The 15,771-nt window shown below is 33.6% G+C and overlaps 1 protein-coding gene across 3 annotated transcripts; it reads right to left on the reverse strand.

Annotated features, from left to right (window-relative positions):
• Window positions 1–1,027: 1,027 nt before the first annotated feature.
• Window positions 1,028–15,132, reverse strand: LOC132310370 (probable LRR receptor-like serine/threonine-protein kinase At1g07650). 3 transcript variants are annotated; one of them, XM_059808552.1, is made up of 24 exons: window positions 14,826–15,130; window positions 14,308–14,497; window positions 10,483–10,554; window positions 10,347–10,415; window positions 10,168–10,239; window positions 9,970–10,041; window positions 9,803–9,874; window positions 9,625–9,693; window positions 9,290–9,358; window positions 9,089–9,166; window positions 8,865–8,936; window positions 8,023–8,091; window positions 7,655–7,720; window positions 7,040–7,105; window positions 6,893–6,928; window positions 6,741–6,781; window positions 6,102–6,472; window positions 5,834–6,029; window positions 4,802–4,966; window positions 3,800–3,918; window positions 3,453–3,663; window positions 3,079–3,316; window positions 1,994–2,144; window positions 1,028–1,758 (listed from the first exon to the last, which is right to left on the reverse strand). In XM_059808552.1, the coding sequence occupies exons 1-24, from the start codon at window positions 14,926–14,928 to the stop codon at window positions 1,378–1,380; spliced, it is 3,048 nt and encodes a 1,015-aa protein (XP_059664535.1). In that variant the 5' UTR covers window positions 14,929–15,130; the 3' UTR covers window positions 1,028–1,377. The 3 variants fall into 3 exon arrangements, with proteins under 3 accessions (XP_059664535.1, XP_059664549.1, XP_059664542.1); XM_059808566.1 differs by lacking the exon at window positions 4,802–4,966 and having other exon boundaries at window positions 14,826–15,132; XM_059808559.1 differs by lacking the exon at window positions 9,625–9,693.
• Window positions 15,133–15,771: the final 639 nt, after the last annotated feature.

A 15,771-nucleotide genomic window follows, 5' to 3' on the forward strand; every position in this document is an offset into this window, starting at 1 on the left:
GTCATTCATGCAAATCAAGACTCTGCAATCAGTGCTATATAAAAAAATTATTATTGAAAACGAAACATTTGGCCACTATTTTATTTCTACTTGCATATAATGGTTCATACTATATATATATATATATATCAGTCAAATCAATTCGTTTAAGGTTGTGGAGATGAGAACAATTCACTCATGCTGATGCTCTGTTAATGACTATTAAAATAATGTAGCATTGCTTTCATAATGAAAATAGTGAAGTCAATTTTTTATTTTTTTTATTTTTTGTTTTGAAAACAAACCAAGTCAATTCTCAACATGGTATTTTTGTTTTTTTTTTTTTGTCAAACGAAGAATTTACATAATTAATATATAAGAGGCTTTCATAATTCCACCTTTCAATGTCCGATATTTAATCCAGATTCTAAAATTAAAAGTTGAGAGTTCATGTCTTATTATTGTTTTTAATTGTCACTGCTAGTAATCATTTCACTTGAATACTTCCTTTGCAAGATTATCAAATATTTACAATATTTAATATTCTTGATTCTAATTGAAAGTTAACACGAAAATTAATATAACAAAAACTGAATTTGAAAGGATAACGTTAGAAGAAAAAAAGAGAGTATAAGTTCATCATGATGAGAGCTTTCTCATTATAGATTTGCTCATATAAGAAATTCCTTTTTTTATTATTATTATTTTTTTTTATCGATATTTAATTCAGATTCTAAAATTAAAAGTTGAGAGTTTAAGTCTTATTATTTGTTTTAACTGTCACTGCTAGTAATCATTTCACTTGAATACTTCCTTTGCAAGATTATCAAATTTTTACAATATTTAATATTCTTGATTCTAATTGAAACTTAACACGAAAATTAATATAACAAAAACTGAATTTGGAAGGATAATGTTAGAAGAAAAACAAGAGAGTATAAGTCATGATGACGAGAGCTTTCTCATTATAGATTTGTTCATATAAGAAATTCGTTTTTTTATTTTTTATTTTTTTTTTATCAATACCATGAATGCATTAAATACAGTATTAAAAGTTCAATCAATATACTTTTTATCAATAAAATAATCAGTATTTTGCCATCTTATTATTACACAGATTTTGTTGGTCTAACCTTTTGCTACTAATGAACAGAGTCATGCAAGGAGACAATTGTAAGTGTATAACAATAGGCAGAGCATTACACACAAACGTTATGATTATGATGAGATACAAAATCACACACGCTTTGACTACTTTGTTTTTCTGTAGGATGGAGGAATGATACGAAGAAATTACTGCATATATTTTGCTTTCTAAGCTAGGAAAAGCACTTTGAAATTTCTATCTATGCAACCAACTCCCTAGGCTATCATAGAATTGTTCTCACTATTCATTTGTTACTGGGAAGAAAAATCGATTCGATAGAGATCCTGGGCAGATGTGGAGGAAGAGGCATTTTGTGTTGTTACTTCTGACGAATCAAACAAGGTCTGAGTGTCACTTGAGCTATGGAGTTTCAGCTCATCATACTTGTCTCTGAGACCTTTGAACCTTAAATCATCACCGTAGATATTTGGATCTGCAATTAAATTCTGAACATCGATACGACCCTCAAGCATGCTTACTACTGAAGACATGGTAGGCCTAAGTGCTGGAGATGGATTAGTGCATAACAGTGCGACTTGGATCATTCTTAATGCCTCTTCTTTGTTGAAATTCGAATCCAGTTGTGGATCCACCAACTCCATTACATTTCCTTTTTGTTGTAAAACATATGCCTGAAATAAGCACAAGTCACTGGGTAATGTCACTAAAATACTAATAAGTGTACTGAGCATGACTCATACAAGTGATACCTACAATTGGACGAATAAATAAATTATTTTTGTTTTCTACCCTTTTTGAACTGCAAAAAATTGACTAAGCCAAATGGATAGGTCCCAAAGCAAGAAGCAAACTGGTTTTTTAAAACTGTTAATCAAATGCATTCAAAGAAGTAGCTGATATTCTTACCCAATCAAGAAGACAGACATAGTTCTCATCGGGACGATATTTCATGTTGTTCTTTCCAGCAACAATTTCCAATGCAACAACTCCAAAACTATACACATCTGCTTTGTAGGTCAAGTAACCCCATAATGCATATTCTGGTGCCATGTACCCTCTGCACAACAAATATTGTTCTGTTATTCAGGAAAAAAAAAAAAAGGTGTATGACAATTGAAGTGCCAAATGCCACCATATGCTTCTACCTGCAGTTGGGAAATCATTCACGAAATTTATATCGCTATCAAAATATGGAGAAAAGTTCATTAGTTCATTGCACGTGAGAAAATTAAAATCAATAGGTTTGTCACAATAGAAGGAATCTTAACTTTAAAAAAGTTACTGAGATTGAGCAACACAGAAAAAAAAGAAAAAAGAAAATGAAATGAACAGCTTAGAACATAAGAACAAAATCAATTGTAGCAAAAAACTCCCAGCAGGAGAAAAAAAGACAACATCCACTTAAGAGTGGATACACAACCAAGCAAAGCACAAAGACGGTTAGATATTGGTATGGGTATGGCGGGGTGCATTGTTATTTCTACTTGATCCAATGTGACCTGCACTGCAATTCATGTATCATTCACACGTGATACCAGCTATTATAAAGCAGCGCCCCCTTCCTCCGTTAAAGCTACCATGGGTTGGCTAAGCATTTGTACAGACAGATTTCATGTTGACCATCAAGATATAGATGACCATCACCCATTGTCCAACATTTCCATATGAACTAGTTCTCATAATTTGAAAATCATTCAAGAATGGCAGTTCATGCAGCTAACAAGCTTTTCACAAGTATGGTTACACTGCTAATATAGAAACACAAGTAAATTTGTCTACCTGAAATATTTTGAAAGCTGCCCTATTTTGGTTACTTTTAGGAAAGCAACTCGACAGTGTAATTTCAGCCAACACCATTCATGTCCACAAGTAGTCATCATTAAGAGATGAAATAATATGATTGTTGCCCATTTTTAGGTGGCATGATGTGCATTTCTAAAAGAATGCAACAATGTTAAATTCTTGAAAGAAAGAATGAATTGGAAACTCACATGGTTCCAGCAATTCTGGTGCTAATGTGGGTGTTCTCCTCTTCGTCAAGCTTGGCCAAACCAAAGTCAGAGATTTTAGGGTTAAGATCCCTATCAAGCAGTACATTGGTACCCTTGATGTCTCTATGCACAATTTTCAGTATAGATTCCTCATGTAGGAAGGCTAGGCCTTTTGCTATACCAATACAAATTCTTTGCCTTGAAGACCAATCCAATTTCAATTTTCCTTCCTCTGGACCTGCAATTAGCATTCATAGTCTGATCAAAATAAATCTACCATATTGATTGTTGGTAAAATAGTCATATTGTTTAAAACTTATTCTTATTCAGTCTAATTAACATAACATGCACGATGAAATAAAACATCAACTTACCAAACAAAGCATTGGCGAGGCTATTGTTCTCCATGTATTCATATACCAATAGTAATTGATTACGTTCAACACAACATCCATACAATCTTACAAGATTAGGGTGCTGTAAACCAGAAATCATGCCTATTTCATTCACGAATTCACGATTTCCTTGTTTTGATCGGGAAGAAAGTTGCTTGACTGCAATTACGGTACCATCCAATAGTATACCCTGCAATGTAATAGAAGTGAGAAGCCTTTAATAAGTAATATTGTTCTCCAAATGTCATAACCACAAAAACAAAAGGCTTAAACAAGCGAGAAAAAAAAATAAATAAATAAAAATAAAATAAGGACTCAGTATATACCTTGTAGACAGATCCAAAACCACCTTCTCCTAACTTGTTTGCAATATCAAAGTTGTTAGTGGCAGCTTTAATTTGTCTAAAGGTAAATAACCCAGTTTGCAGGTCTAATCCTCTCAGATCTGTAGAAGAATAAGGTTAAGATGTGGAATCCCATCTTACAAAGTAGTAATTTGGCTTTTAGCTGAATTAGTGCATATTGACTAAAGGAAATTCTTTGAAAGAATGAGATCAAGAACCACAATTAGAAAAAGCTAATGTCCTTTTTTTTTTTTCCCGCTAATGTCTTGTTTGATTGCAGAAAATTTGTTGGAAATAAATAATATCTGTAACCAACAGCACTACAGAAACCTCAAACTATTCTATTTTTGTCTAAGTAATCAAATAGAGAAGAAGGCATGATTCAGAACTCAACTCAGAACTCAACTTGAATTTTCAACTATTGGGGCCAGCCATAAAGTGGAGTTAGAAAATTACATCAACATAATCAGAAATAGAAGAAGAAAAAAAAAAAAAAAAAAAAAACCCCATATACCATTCATTTTCCTCAGAATTTTGAGATATGTCTATTTGTTATTACTACTATATATATGATAACACGTGGACATTTTAGGATCCTAGAAAGACTACTAATCAGTAAAGATCAGGCTCAAGTGGGCTTGAGAAATTAGAAGCCAGATTCGCTTTAAATCAGGTGTCCCCAATATACCTCCCCTTCTCTGTCTCTCTCTCTCAGATTAATCACTCTTTTGGATAAATAAATTGATTTCTAATTTAAATTTATGAACTTCCTATTTTGGAGGATGGTTGCAGTCTACAAATAAAAGGTGAGTTCATTTTGTATCGGTGCTTAAATTGAATAGTCATAATCTGCATCTGTTCTAAAAGAGGCGTAAGAACTATTCTAATCTGTCATACAGTGCTTCAAGGTCATCTCAATAGAAAATATATTGAAAAGTTTCTGTTATTTATTCCAAAACAAACTTCATGCAGTAGATACACCACCTTGTTCCCTTGAGGTTCTGTTCCCATAAAAGCCTTTCCACCAAAGAACACCGAGACCTATGAGAATGAGGCATAATGCCGAAGCCACAGCTCCAACTATAATCCATATCTTCTTTTTGGCATCAGGAGGGTTGTTTGTAATGGATATCCGCTCAGGAGGGTTGTCTATACAAAACAAAAGCAGTTAAATTGCATAAAGTTTTGTCTGCAGCCAAACAATCAAAATATTTGAAATTCCAATGATAAATTTTATTGGATAACTCAAATAAATATAAAACTGCAAGAGAAGAAAAAAAAGGCACTGAATATTTTGTGTTCTCCCAAGTTTCAAATTAGCCTGGTTTAAAATTTTCACATTTATTCAGGGAAACAATTTCACATTTCGCATGTTGATGTCAAGGAAAAGCTTCTTCACCTGATGTGTATTAATATTAGCAGACCTCCTAATACTGTAGACATGACTGAGCATTAATCTCTAATGGCAGTGGCAGATCTTATTTTATTTTTAGTATAGGTATATTTAGCCCAATATTTTAAAAAAGAAAAAAATTAGTAGTAGTATTAGCCCCCAATTTTAACCCATCCAAACAAGCCCAATATCTAAGCCACAATTTTAAAACAAATGCCCAACCAAATAGGCTCAAGCCAAACAAGCCCAAAACAATCACTAAGCCAAAGCACAGAGAACTCCTAAATTCTTAATCTTGCATAAATCAAAAAGCTCACTCCTTCTCTTCCTTTAAAATCTAACCCTATTTCCTTTAAAATTTTCCAACTCTTTAATCTTTCGATTCCCAATTGTCCCTTGTTTAATATTAGCCCCCCCATTAACAATTCCTGGATTCGCCATTGTCTAATGGTACCTCCTCCTTCCCACAAAGGAGGCTAAGGGTTTCAAGTCCCCATATTTTTTTCATAAATGGTTTCAAGTCCCCATTGATACAATAGCGTGTGTCTTACCTACCCACGCACAGCGACAGTACCGATGCACTATAAGAAAGATTAGTGAAGTATTCACACAGCATGACTTACCAGATTCCACAGAAATAGCTGACACGAGAGGGCCATAGCTTCCTCTAAAAGGGACAGCTGTTGTTCCTTTCCCAGCCCAATGAAAGCGAATCTCTAAAGTTTTATCCTTCACAATTGCTTTCGATTTCTTTACATACGCCTTATCAACCCCTCGTGCTTCATGTTCAATATCGAAATCCTTCAAAACTAGCTCATCCTGTAACAAACTAATTTAATCAATCATAGTTGCATTGCATACTAAAATTCCAGTTATAATGTTATTAACTACCTGAATATAAACATCAAACATCCGTCTTCCAAGATTCTGAAAAGATCGGTTATCTCTGAATATTATCTCAGCAAAGTGGAGTTTCACAGTATAGTTCCCATTTGCCAAGCAACGCCCATAATAAGTGAGAGATAGAGGAGACAGGCGAGCCCTTGTGTACAAGCCAGAGTCATTCATTCTCAAGACAGATACATTTTCTGCAATGTAAGTAACTATGTCACGTTTCCAGAAGTCTCCACTCATACTAGTTCCCCAAATTGCTCTTTTAGGAACAAATCTTGCTGCATTCCCTAGGTCTTCATCCGCTTCATAAGTGGTGTTTCCGATGGTAATGTTTGCTCCTCCACAGTTGATATGGAATGAATATTGGTCTTCACCAAAGAATAACATATTAATAGTTATAAAAAATGATGAAACATAAAAGGAAGACCACAGAGAAAAATCGGGGGGAAAAAAAAAAAACTATGCCGTATATCTGTAGATATACATTTAAAGAAAATACTTTCCTATACAACATGAAAGGTCAACCAATTGAATTTGCAGCCTGTTTAAGTATCAACAGATAAGGCTTGAAGATGTATCTAAAAAATAAATTTAAGCATAACCATCACATTGTAATTCTGACAAATATATACTTACCTACTGAACAAGGATAATCCTTCATGCACTTTCCCAATTCTCTAAATCAATGTAGTATGAGAAAAGGTTAGGAAGCAAAGTTATGAAATATAGAAGTGAATTAAAACATATAGCAGCCCTTCAAAGTTCAAACAAATAAGTTAGAAGCTTACGAGTTGTTCCCTTTAGAGAAGCTCCTGTACAAGTTTCTAATAAACAACAGACCAAACTTTATATTAACGGAATAATAAGTGAATGAAGAAAAGATATGCAGCTGAAGCTCAGGGAAGCTGAAATCAAGAAGGGAAAAAGATACTTACAGGCTATCCGGACAAAAATTCGGTACAGAGTCCTCAGAAAAGTTATTGTAAGAGAGATCTATCTGGCTGCATAAAAATATATTAATATGGCTGCACAGAAATATATTACGGAGTAATATTTAACTCATTTTAAGTCCCCCAAAAATGACAGAAAATAAATAAATAAATCAAGCGACATATTACTAACAATTTAAAAGCCATATCAATTATATATTAGCAGAAGAGTGGAACTGAAAATTGATCAATTTTGCCAGAAATGTCACTTTTAACAGTCTATGACCTTTTGCTTAAGTCGTTTCTCAACAGCCCATTTTTCTTCATATTCTTTTGGGCTTTCTTTTTCTCTCTCATTACCTAAACCATCGTAAAGCAAATCCGGACCCTGCTGAATTATGTTCTTGGCAACAAAAGCACGAGGCAGAAACGGCACTGGAGACTGACCCCCAAAGAGATCATGGGTTAAAGTTTAAACCACTGTCAATCAGTGGATGAATCATGTCTATCTATATACACGTATTGGCATATATCTACTGTATTTAACAATTAGAATATTAAATTATAAAAAAGAATAAGGTCTCATGCAAAACTGGTATAAATTCTGGATAAAAAACTTACTAGTCAGAACCTCTGCTGCTGATCCACCGTGGAATAGGTCCAGAAAGCAGGTTGCTTGTCAGATACCTAATCAGTGTTCAAAATTTTCATTCCAATTAAATAAACATTTACATTGCTATTATTCAAAATGTAATGCGGAATAAAACATAAGTGACATTAACTTCTAAAATCTATGAGATAATCTAATATAAAGTATAGGAAGGCTTTTTCTACATATAACAAGGCTTCTTATTACCAAGGTTGGAATAATCATGCACGGATCAACACAATAAGGCATTGCCCAACAACATACAAAAATTTACAAGGAAGACTTCTGTGCATCAAGAATTAATTACATGGCAGGTTTCCCTACTGAATTAGTTACTTACATGTTTTTCAAATTTGTGAGTCCTTGAAGGTTTGGAATTTTCCCTTCCAATTTGTTGAAGCTGAGGTCTCTGCCACAGAATAACAAGGCCACTGTTACACTAAAAGCCAATAAGGGGAAACAAATGTTTATTAAGATTGAATGCAAATACATAGATAGTGCAATACAAACCTAACAAAGACAATACATCTCACAAAGGCATTTGGAGAAGTGTAATTCAAGCAAAAAAAAAAAAAAAAAGAAGGTGGTTGGAGAAGTGGTAATGAGGGTTTGGAGAGGCCTTAGTCCCAAACCAAATTGTGAACATGAAGTCAACTCTCCTAGGGATGAAAAAATGGCCAAAGGATTAGAAGTCTAGTTCTTCCCAAGGCAAGGGAGAATTGGTTCATCCTAAAGGCAAAAATTTTCAAATTAAATGTGGACGATCTTCTTCAGATATATTTGATGTGACAAAAAGTCCCTCCATAAGCTTGGAGATGATTATTCAATAAACTAGTATTAGTATGATCTCCTTCCCTAATAATATATGTACTCACTAGTAGTTCCAGAGTGAACAATCTCTTGTATTCAACAGTTTTGAGTTTCCCTCTTTTTCTCCCATACCATATCTGTGCCAAGATTCTTGGTCTGAAGGGTCAACACTCAGTGAAAGCAGTAAAGACCACGATAGCGGACGAAATTAATCTTTTACCTCCACAATCCACCTTATTGACATATTTAGCAAATACGTATAGATGTTAACTTGATTTTGAGGAAATTGATACTAATCAAAGATATGATGCACTTGTCATGAATGAAAAGGAAATAGAAAAAAATTCAGAAAAAAAGAAGTAATAGAGTTACAAATATTTCAAGTCGTTCATTTCTGCTATATATTCGGGGATTGCTCCGGATATATTACAGCTCCTCAACACCCTGCAACATAAACCAGATACATACAAGTATTATTGCAGGGGACTACAAATGATAATATTTTGATCATTTTTCAATCATTAGTATGCATGATTGCAGGGGACTACAAATGATCATACTTTGATCATTTTTCAATGTTAGCATGCATGACTCACAAATATAACATTCCTTTCATCTTTCCTAGCTGCGGAAAAATTGAAACTGACTTTCCTTCATGTAAGTCACTGATCCTTCTGCACAGAGAACCATTCAAGAATAATTGCTTTCCACATTATTCATCCTTTTATGAAAAGAACAAGAGGATGTTACTGAAATCAAACATTTCAAGAAATATGAGCTGAAAAGGTTTGACTCACAATTCAGTTAGGTTTAAGACAGAAATGCTAGAAGGTATGGGTCCTTCAAAGCCACCAGCTAGAATCTCTCTGTTGACAACAAGTATCAAATGTGAAAAATTGCACCAGAAAAAGCAGTTTTCAGAGAAGTAAAAAGGTCTGTTTAGTGATATTCAAACTTTTTGTAACTCCGTTATCAGATATAAGTTTGAGGAAACTGGCAACTAAAATAATTTTTAAACTACTTCCACACTTTCTGTTACCTGGGAACACAAAAAGTATTCTTGCAAAACTGAACATGTAGGCCTTTAACTTCAAAAAAATTATTGGATACTTTAAAAGTTAAGAACACTTACAACATCCGAAGTTTTTTCCAACTTTGAAAACTGGGTAATATTCCATTAAAGTTGTTTTCGCTTAACCTACTGCATTGGCCCAAAATAGAGATGAGTTAAGATTACAAAAACACTTATTTGTTTTTATACAACTTCAATTCTTATAATTTTAATATTATAAAGGTCGCTATAAACTCACAGTTCTTCCAGTTTGGTTAGACTGGTTAGCTCCATTGGCAACTCTCCAGTGAGATTGTTACCACTGAGAATTCTACATTGACCAAAGGTTATAAAGATTATGCAATTAGTTAAAAATCTAGAATAGCGTAACAAATATGACACACACATATATGAGACAGGACTCACAGATTCACCAAGTTGGTCAGCTTCCCAAGCTCAGGTGGAACAGTACCATTAAACTGATTGATCTCTAAGCTCCTGAAAATTAAATTTCCATCAGAATTACTACAGAGGTAAACCATATAAAACTTCTTGATAATTATTTTCCTTTATAGTTTGTGTTTCTCTCTGTGTTTGTGTGTATGAGAGAGAGAGAAAGCATACATATAAACGAGACTTGAAATGTTTCCCAAGTAGGCTGGGATGGGCCCTGATAAGCGGTTGACAGTAACAGACCTACATGTAACATGCAGTATTTTCACTCTAATTAATTCATGAAAACAATTAATTAGTGTTGGCTAATCTTATAGTAATATAAACTATGAAGTTCAGAAGTTGCTCACAAATATTCCAATTTGGTAGAAGCCCATTCCGGGGGTATTGTACCACTGAGATAGTTGCGAGTGAGATCACTACAAAGAGAGTATTTTCAAATCAATAGAAGATCTAAAAAAATTATAAAAATCTATTAGTCCTTACATTGTTGTGAGGTATTGTAACTTTGCCAAGGATTTTGGTAGCACACCAGCAAGGTCCTGCCCTTTAAGGAATCTGTTTAACAAAGAAATAGGGGCTCAGAATTTTTGTTTGGACAATAATACATGATTCGAGTCAGCATATATAGCGGAACTTCCAACCGAGTTTCACTACTTGTCTCCTTACACATGAAGAGTAGCTTCCTCCTTACAACTGATGTGTCGGCATGTTAATTGTTGACATGTCATGTGTAAGGAGCAGATTCCTCCAAAGTGTAAGGAGACAAGTATTGTTTGCGCTCGTATGTGATAATAGCTTTTGGAGCATGGCCTAACATATATGTCAACCATAACTCAAACAACCAAATATAAGTACCAAGTATCCCCATCAGATAGCAAACCACAACCAAACAAAACAGATTGCCCATGACAATTCACCCCAACAAACGAAACAATAGGCATGTCATCCTTATATGTCAAGTAAATAGTATCAAAAGTGATAACATCTCCAAAAGACTTATGTGTGGCCTTTTTTTATTGGCCTCTACACCAAGCGTTAGCCCAAAAAATATTCCTTAGGTGCCCTTTCTCGTCCATATCAAACATGTAAAAGAAACTTGAATTCCTATTTTGCATGCAACAAAAATAGTTATGAAAGGCTTCAACATCGCCAATGCCAAGTCTCAGTTGCCTTGCTTTTGCAATGTAGTTCCTGCACTCCCTCTCACCAACTAGTAAGTTCTCATACCCACTAGCCTCAACAATAAGTGAATGAAAACTTTTTCTTAGTGTTATACCTGTTAAAACATTCAATCCCAATCTATTTTTGACATGAGAAAATAATAATTTGTTATATCTGTAGTGTCAAGCCTTTCCCGGACTAATAATTATGATCGTGATAGACACCACTAATAATGAATCTCCCATCATCTTTAAATATAACATTGATTTTGGCCACAAAATTTGTCATATTTGAAGGCCTTGGATGAAAAAAGTCTTTTGCCTCTGATGTTGTCTTACCAATCCGAGCACAGGCAAGTGAAAAGTGACTTGTCTTTCCGTCACTTCTATTTTTTGCACTTATTTTTGCTACACCAAAACCCTGATGCTTCGCATACATCTTATAACAATTACAAACTTCTTCCTCAAACTCAAAAATCGTCCCTACCTTGGGGTTTTTTCAACTCTCTCTCATTCACTTTATCATTGTTACTGCTCTCCAAATTGCAAGGCATATTTGTATCTTTTTAAAATGACATTTTCACATGAGAATTGTTCTTCATTTCTCATGAAAATAAAAAATGTAATTGATCACTCAAATAACCCCGAACAATGCAAACGAGTAGTGCCCTACACTTGCCAGCAATAGTATAATGCATCAACTTGGTTTTCAAAAACTTGACAACACATATAAATGATACACACTCCGGACCTTATAGCCCTCTAATGAAGAATAATAAAAATCAATTACAAGATTTAATTTACTTTTTTAAGGCATCATCTGGATAATAATATCCCATCCATATTACTTTATGAGAAAAATATATAGAATAATGATAGGAAACCAGAAAATATCTAAAGCATGAATAATGTTCCACGTGAAATGCAAATCAATTTTCAAGATACTCTATCAATAGATAAAAGATCTAAAAGGATAAATTACACTACCCTCCCCCAATGTTGAGCGAAATTATATAAACCTCTTACCGCCACCGCTCCTCTCTTCCAACCACAACTGCTGCTCTCCATCATCCCCTCTCTTCTTCTTACTTTATGTGTAGTTTATATTACATATATATACATATACAAATATATATGTAATATATAAACCCTTGGATATATAGGCTAGAGATAGACTATTGGACTTGCCTTTGTTAGAGAGAGAGATAGGGGATTTCTTGAGAGGGTTGATGAGTAATACCATTTCAAAAAGAAATCCTCTGCTACCCAACCTTCATCCCACATCGTAATTTTTAACCTCCGCAGCCACCACCCTCTCGTCATCTCTCTCCGCCACCGCTCCTCTCTTCCCACCACCACTGCTGCTCTCCATCATCCCCTCTCTTCTTCCTACTTTATTAAGAGGGTTGATGAGTACTATTGGACTTGCCTTTGTTAGAGAGAGGATTTCCTGAGACGGTGAGAGGATTTCCTGGGGGGAGAGACACGATTCCTTTTCAGACAGGTTAACCCGTTTAAAACGGGTCTAATTTACTTTTTAATTTAAGACACGTGTTGGCCTTTGGTTGGGCCACGTTGTCTATTAAAGTTAGACAGGGTGTTAAGATTTTGAACAGACTATCGTAATTGTGTTTTGTAAGATTCGTGTTACTTCATCCTGATTAGCCCTTAACATATTTTAATTCAATTATTTTGAACATTTTTATTATTTTAATGTAAATATTTCACTAAGATTCGAATTTCTGACTTCTCTTTAAAAAGTAAGAATTTCATAATATAAGCCTGTAAATTGTAAACATAACATGAATATCGTATGTAATTGGTCTTTTTTGTATTGGGATGGAGTTGTGATTGTGCTGTATTAATTATTTTCATTTTTATAAATTTAGTCGAATATTATTTTATTATATTTAAATTTCATACTGGTTCATTTTTATTATAATTACGTGATTTATTTAATTCAAATAAGTTAATAGGTTACTAAATGGGCTAATATTGTGCTGTGAGTTGTCCTGTTACATGTTTATTAAATTAAGTTGTACTTGTGCCATGAGTAAATGAGTTGATATTCATGTTGACATCATGAACATATATATATATAGAAAAAATAATATTAAATTCACGCGACATGAATATGTGATTCGTGGACACAAATTATCATTTTAAATAATTCGTACTTTAAAAAGTCAACAAACACCTATCATCTCAAAATTATGTAAATCAAATCTCAAAACTAACTTACTAAGTCCTTTACAAATTAAAAGAAGAGAATGTGAAAATTTTGATAATGCCGCTAGGAATCTCTCTTATGAACAGGGACAAAAAATATTAATAATGCTCCCACTAAAAAAAATTTATTTATTTTCATATCTATGATTTTATTAAAATCTTAATAATGTCCCCTCAAAATAACAGCTAAACCTCCCTTTAATTATAAACCCGCCCCTACTAAAATTTTAGTCTTCACTTCATAAGTCACAACCCTCACTCTCTTTCATGAAGATTGTAATGGTTGGTTTGTTCTTCAACTATCAAGCAACGTTTTCAAAATATAAAAATTCTTTAACAAGGATTGTAAGTGTACCCAATGAAATCATCAATTAATGTTAAAATTAATTTGTTTAGGTATTTGAATTTTTTTTTTATTTTTATCGTATAAGAACGTCCACCCTCAAATAATTCTCATGCATAAACATTAATTAATCTCAAATCCACTATTTTAATTTGGTTAATACATGTTGATATAGAGGTTATTAGCTTAAATGCATAATAAAATCAAGTCCTAAAATGGTCAAGTCAATATGTGTGTGTGAGAGGGATATATTTTACTTGTGAAGACAATGTCAGCCACTTCAATCTTATTTATCAATTTAACTAGGGTTTTAAATGAGGGAATTTTTATGAAAACAACAATTCATTGAATATTTTTCTTCAAATGTTTCCTCCATAACAACGTGTCATACGCGTTCTACAACACTCTTTCTCACCATCAGTGTACTCTCCAATCCATCAAATCCGTAGATGACCTCTATCCATTAACATCCTATAAGACAAAAATAAAAGAAAGAATTTTGATGGTTTACTGCTGAAGTTTCAATTAATGAAGGTGAGAATTAAGGTATTTAATAGTATGAAAAGGGACACATACATGCTAATGACGTGGCATTCACCATCGGGATAAGAACAACTGCAGTTGACGCTGTTGTTATGAATCAAAGGTATTTCGTGGGGAATTAGTGGCGGTCGCCAATTCCAGTTTCTTCCATCACAGTAGTTTTCGCTCAAATTCCAAACGTTTTTGCCACCCAATTCGTCAACTATATCTCCAAGAGCTTTCACTGGAAAATCAAAATTTATATTACTAAGGTGAACAAACCACCAATAACACGTGATAGTCAAAACAAACCTTAAAACAGTTACATATATATTTTTTGAAATTTCACTGCTAGTATGTATGTGTATGAGAGAGAGATTCAAGTGCGTACCAGTAGAGAGAGAAAAAAAGCTAAGTATATATAATAAATTTATAAGACAAGTACATAGACTTACTTGAATATCAAAAAACCTTATGATTTTAAACTTTTTAACAAATGTTGTTGTATCTACCGACAAATAAAAATGGAAAATAATGATGGAATGAAGTAAAAAATGTTGAAGGCTTCTTACTTTCGGAGTGAGGAATAGACCCATTTCCTACTGCTTCCGCTCCACTGCCTCCAAAACGTATTAGAATAAGCAAGATGAGCAGAAAAATGATGGTGGTTGACATCTCTTCTTTGAGAAATTCCCTGAGCTACGCATATGAAGATATATATATATATATATATATAATTTCGTTCAACAATTATTGTGAAGAAGCTAGCTAGGCGAGTAGTTGTGGGACAATCATATTAAATATGCCTGTAAATTTGGACCATTGATTTATTTTTTTATGCGAGTCCAAGCTGAATGTTTTTGACAAAGCAATAAAGAGCTAAGAAGGTATAGCTCATGTAAGTTGTAGTAATTTCATTCTTCTTAAAGTCGCATGAATTGAATGCATGCAGGACTACTCTGCAATCACTACTACATTGAGAGTAACAGCACATAACGTACATGTGGCTCCGCACCCATGAATTCAGCTGTTCACAGCCACTCGTTCAACCATTTGATTGTTTGTTTTATGTTTCCATCCCTCAATAATGTTTTGTCTCCCACCCCCAGTAGGAAAGAAGTGAGATGAAACGTTTTATGTCAATATTGATTCTCTATATCTTTTAAGATTTTTGTCATTTATTATTGTTTCAAGCATTAAAAAGATAAAATGGTTAATATGTTAGATAAATTTGAATCTCAAAAAAAGGAGGTGTAATTTAAATCACATGATGCGGGAACTGGAATAAGAGCAAATTCGAGAGCGGGAGCTACAAGGCAGCAAAATTAAATAACAAATAGTAAAAATTTGAACGAAAACGTGAACAAAATATAAAAGTGAAAGCGCGCTCAAAACGTTAAAACGGTACTTGTTGAAAAAAATTATATTATTTTATTTTATTTTTTTCCCGAATAGTTGTAGCGAGGGATAGGGTTTTGGTAGCAATCAAATTAATAGGATGTCATGAGGTTGGTGTCA

This window comes from Cornus florida, unplaced genomic scaffold (genome assembly GCF_030987335.1).
Source record: "Cornus florida cultivar Cherokee Brave unplaced genomic scaffold, ASM3098733v1 CherokeeBrave_3.0.0_Hap2_Chr01, whole genome shotgun sequence".
NCBI classification, from domain to species: domain Eukaryota; kingdom Viridiplantae; phylum Streptophyta; class Magnoliopsida; order Cornales; family Cornaceae; genus Cornus; species Cornus florida.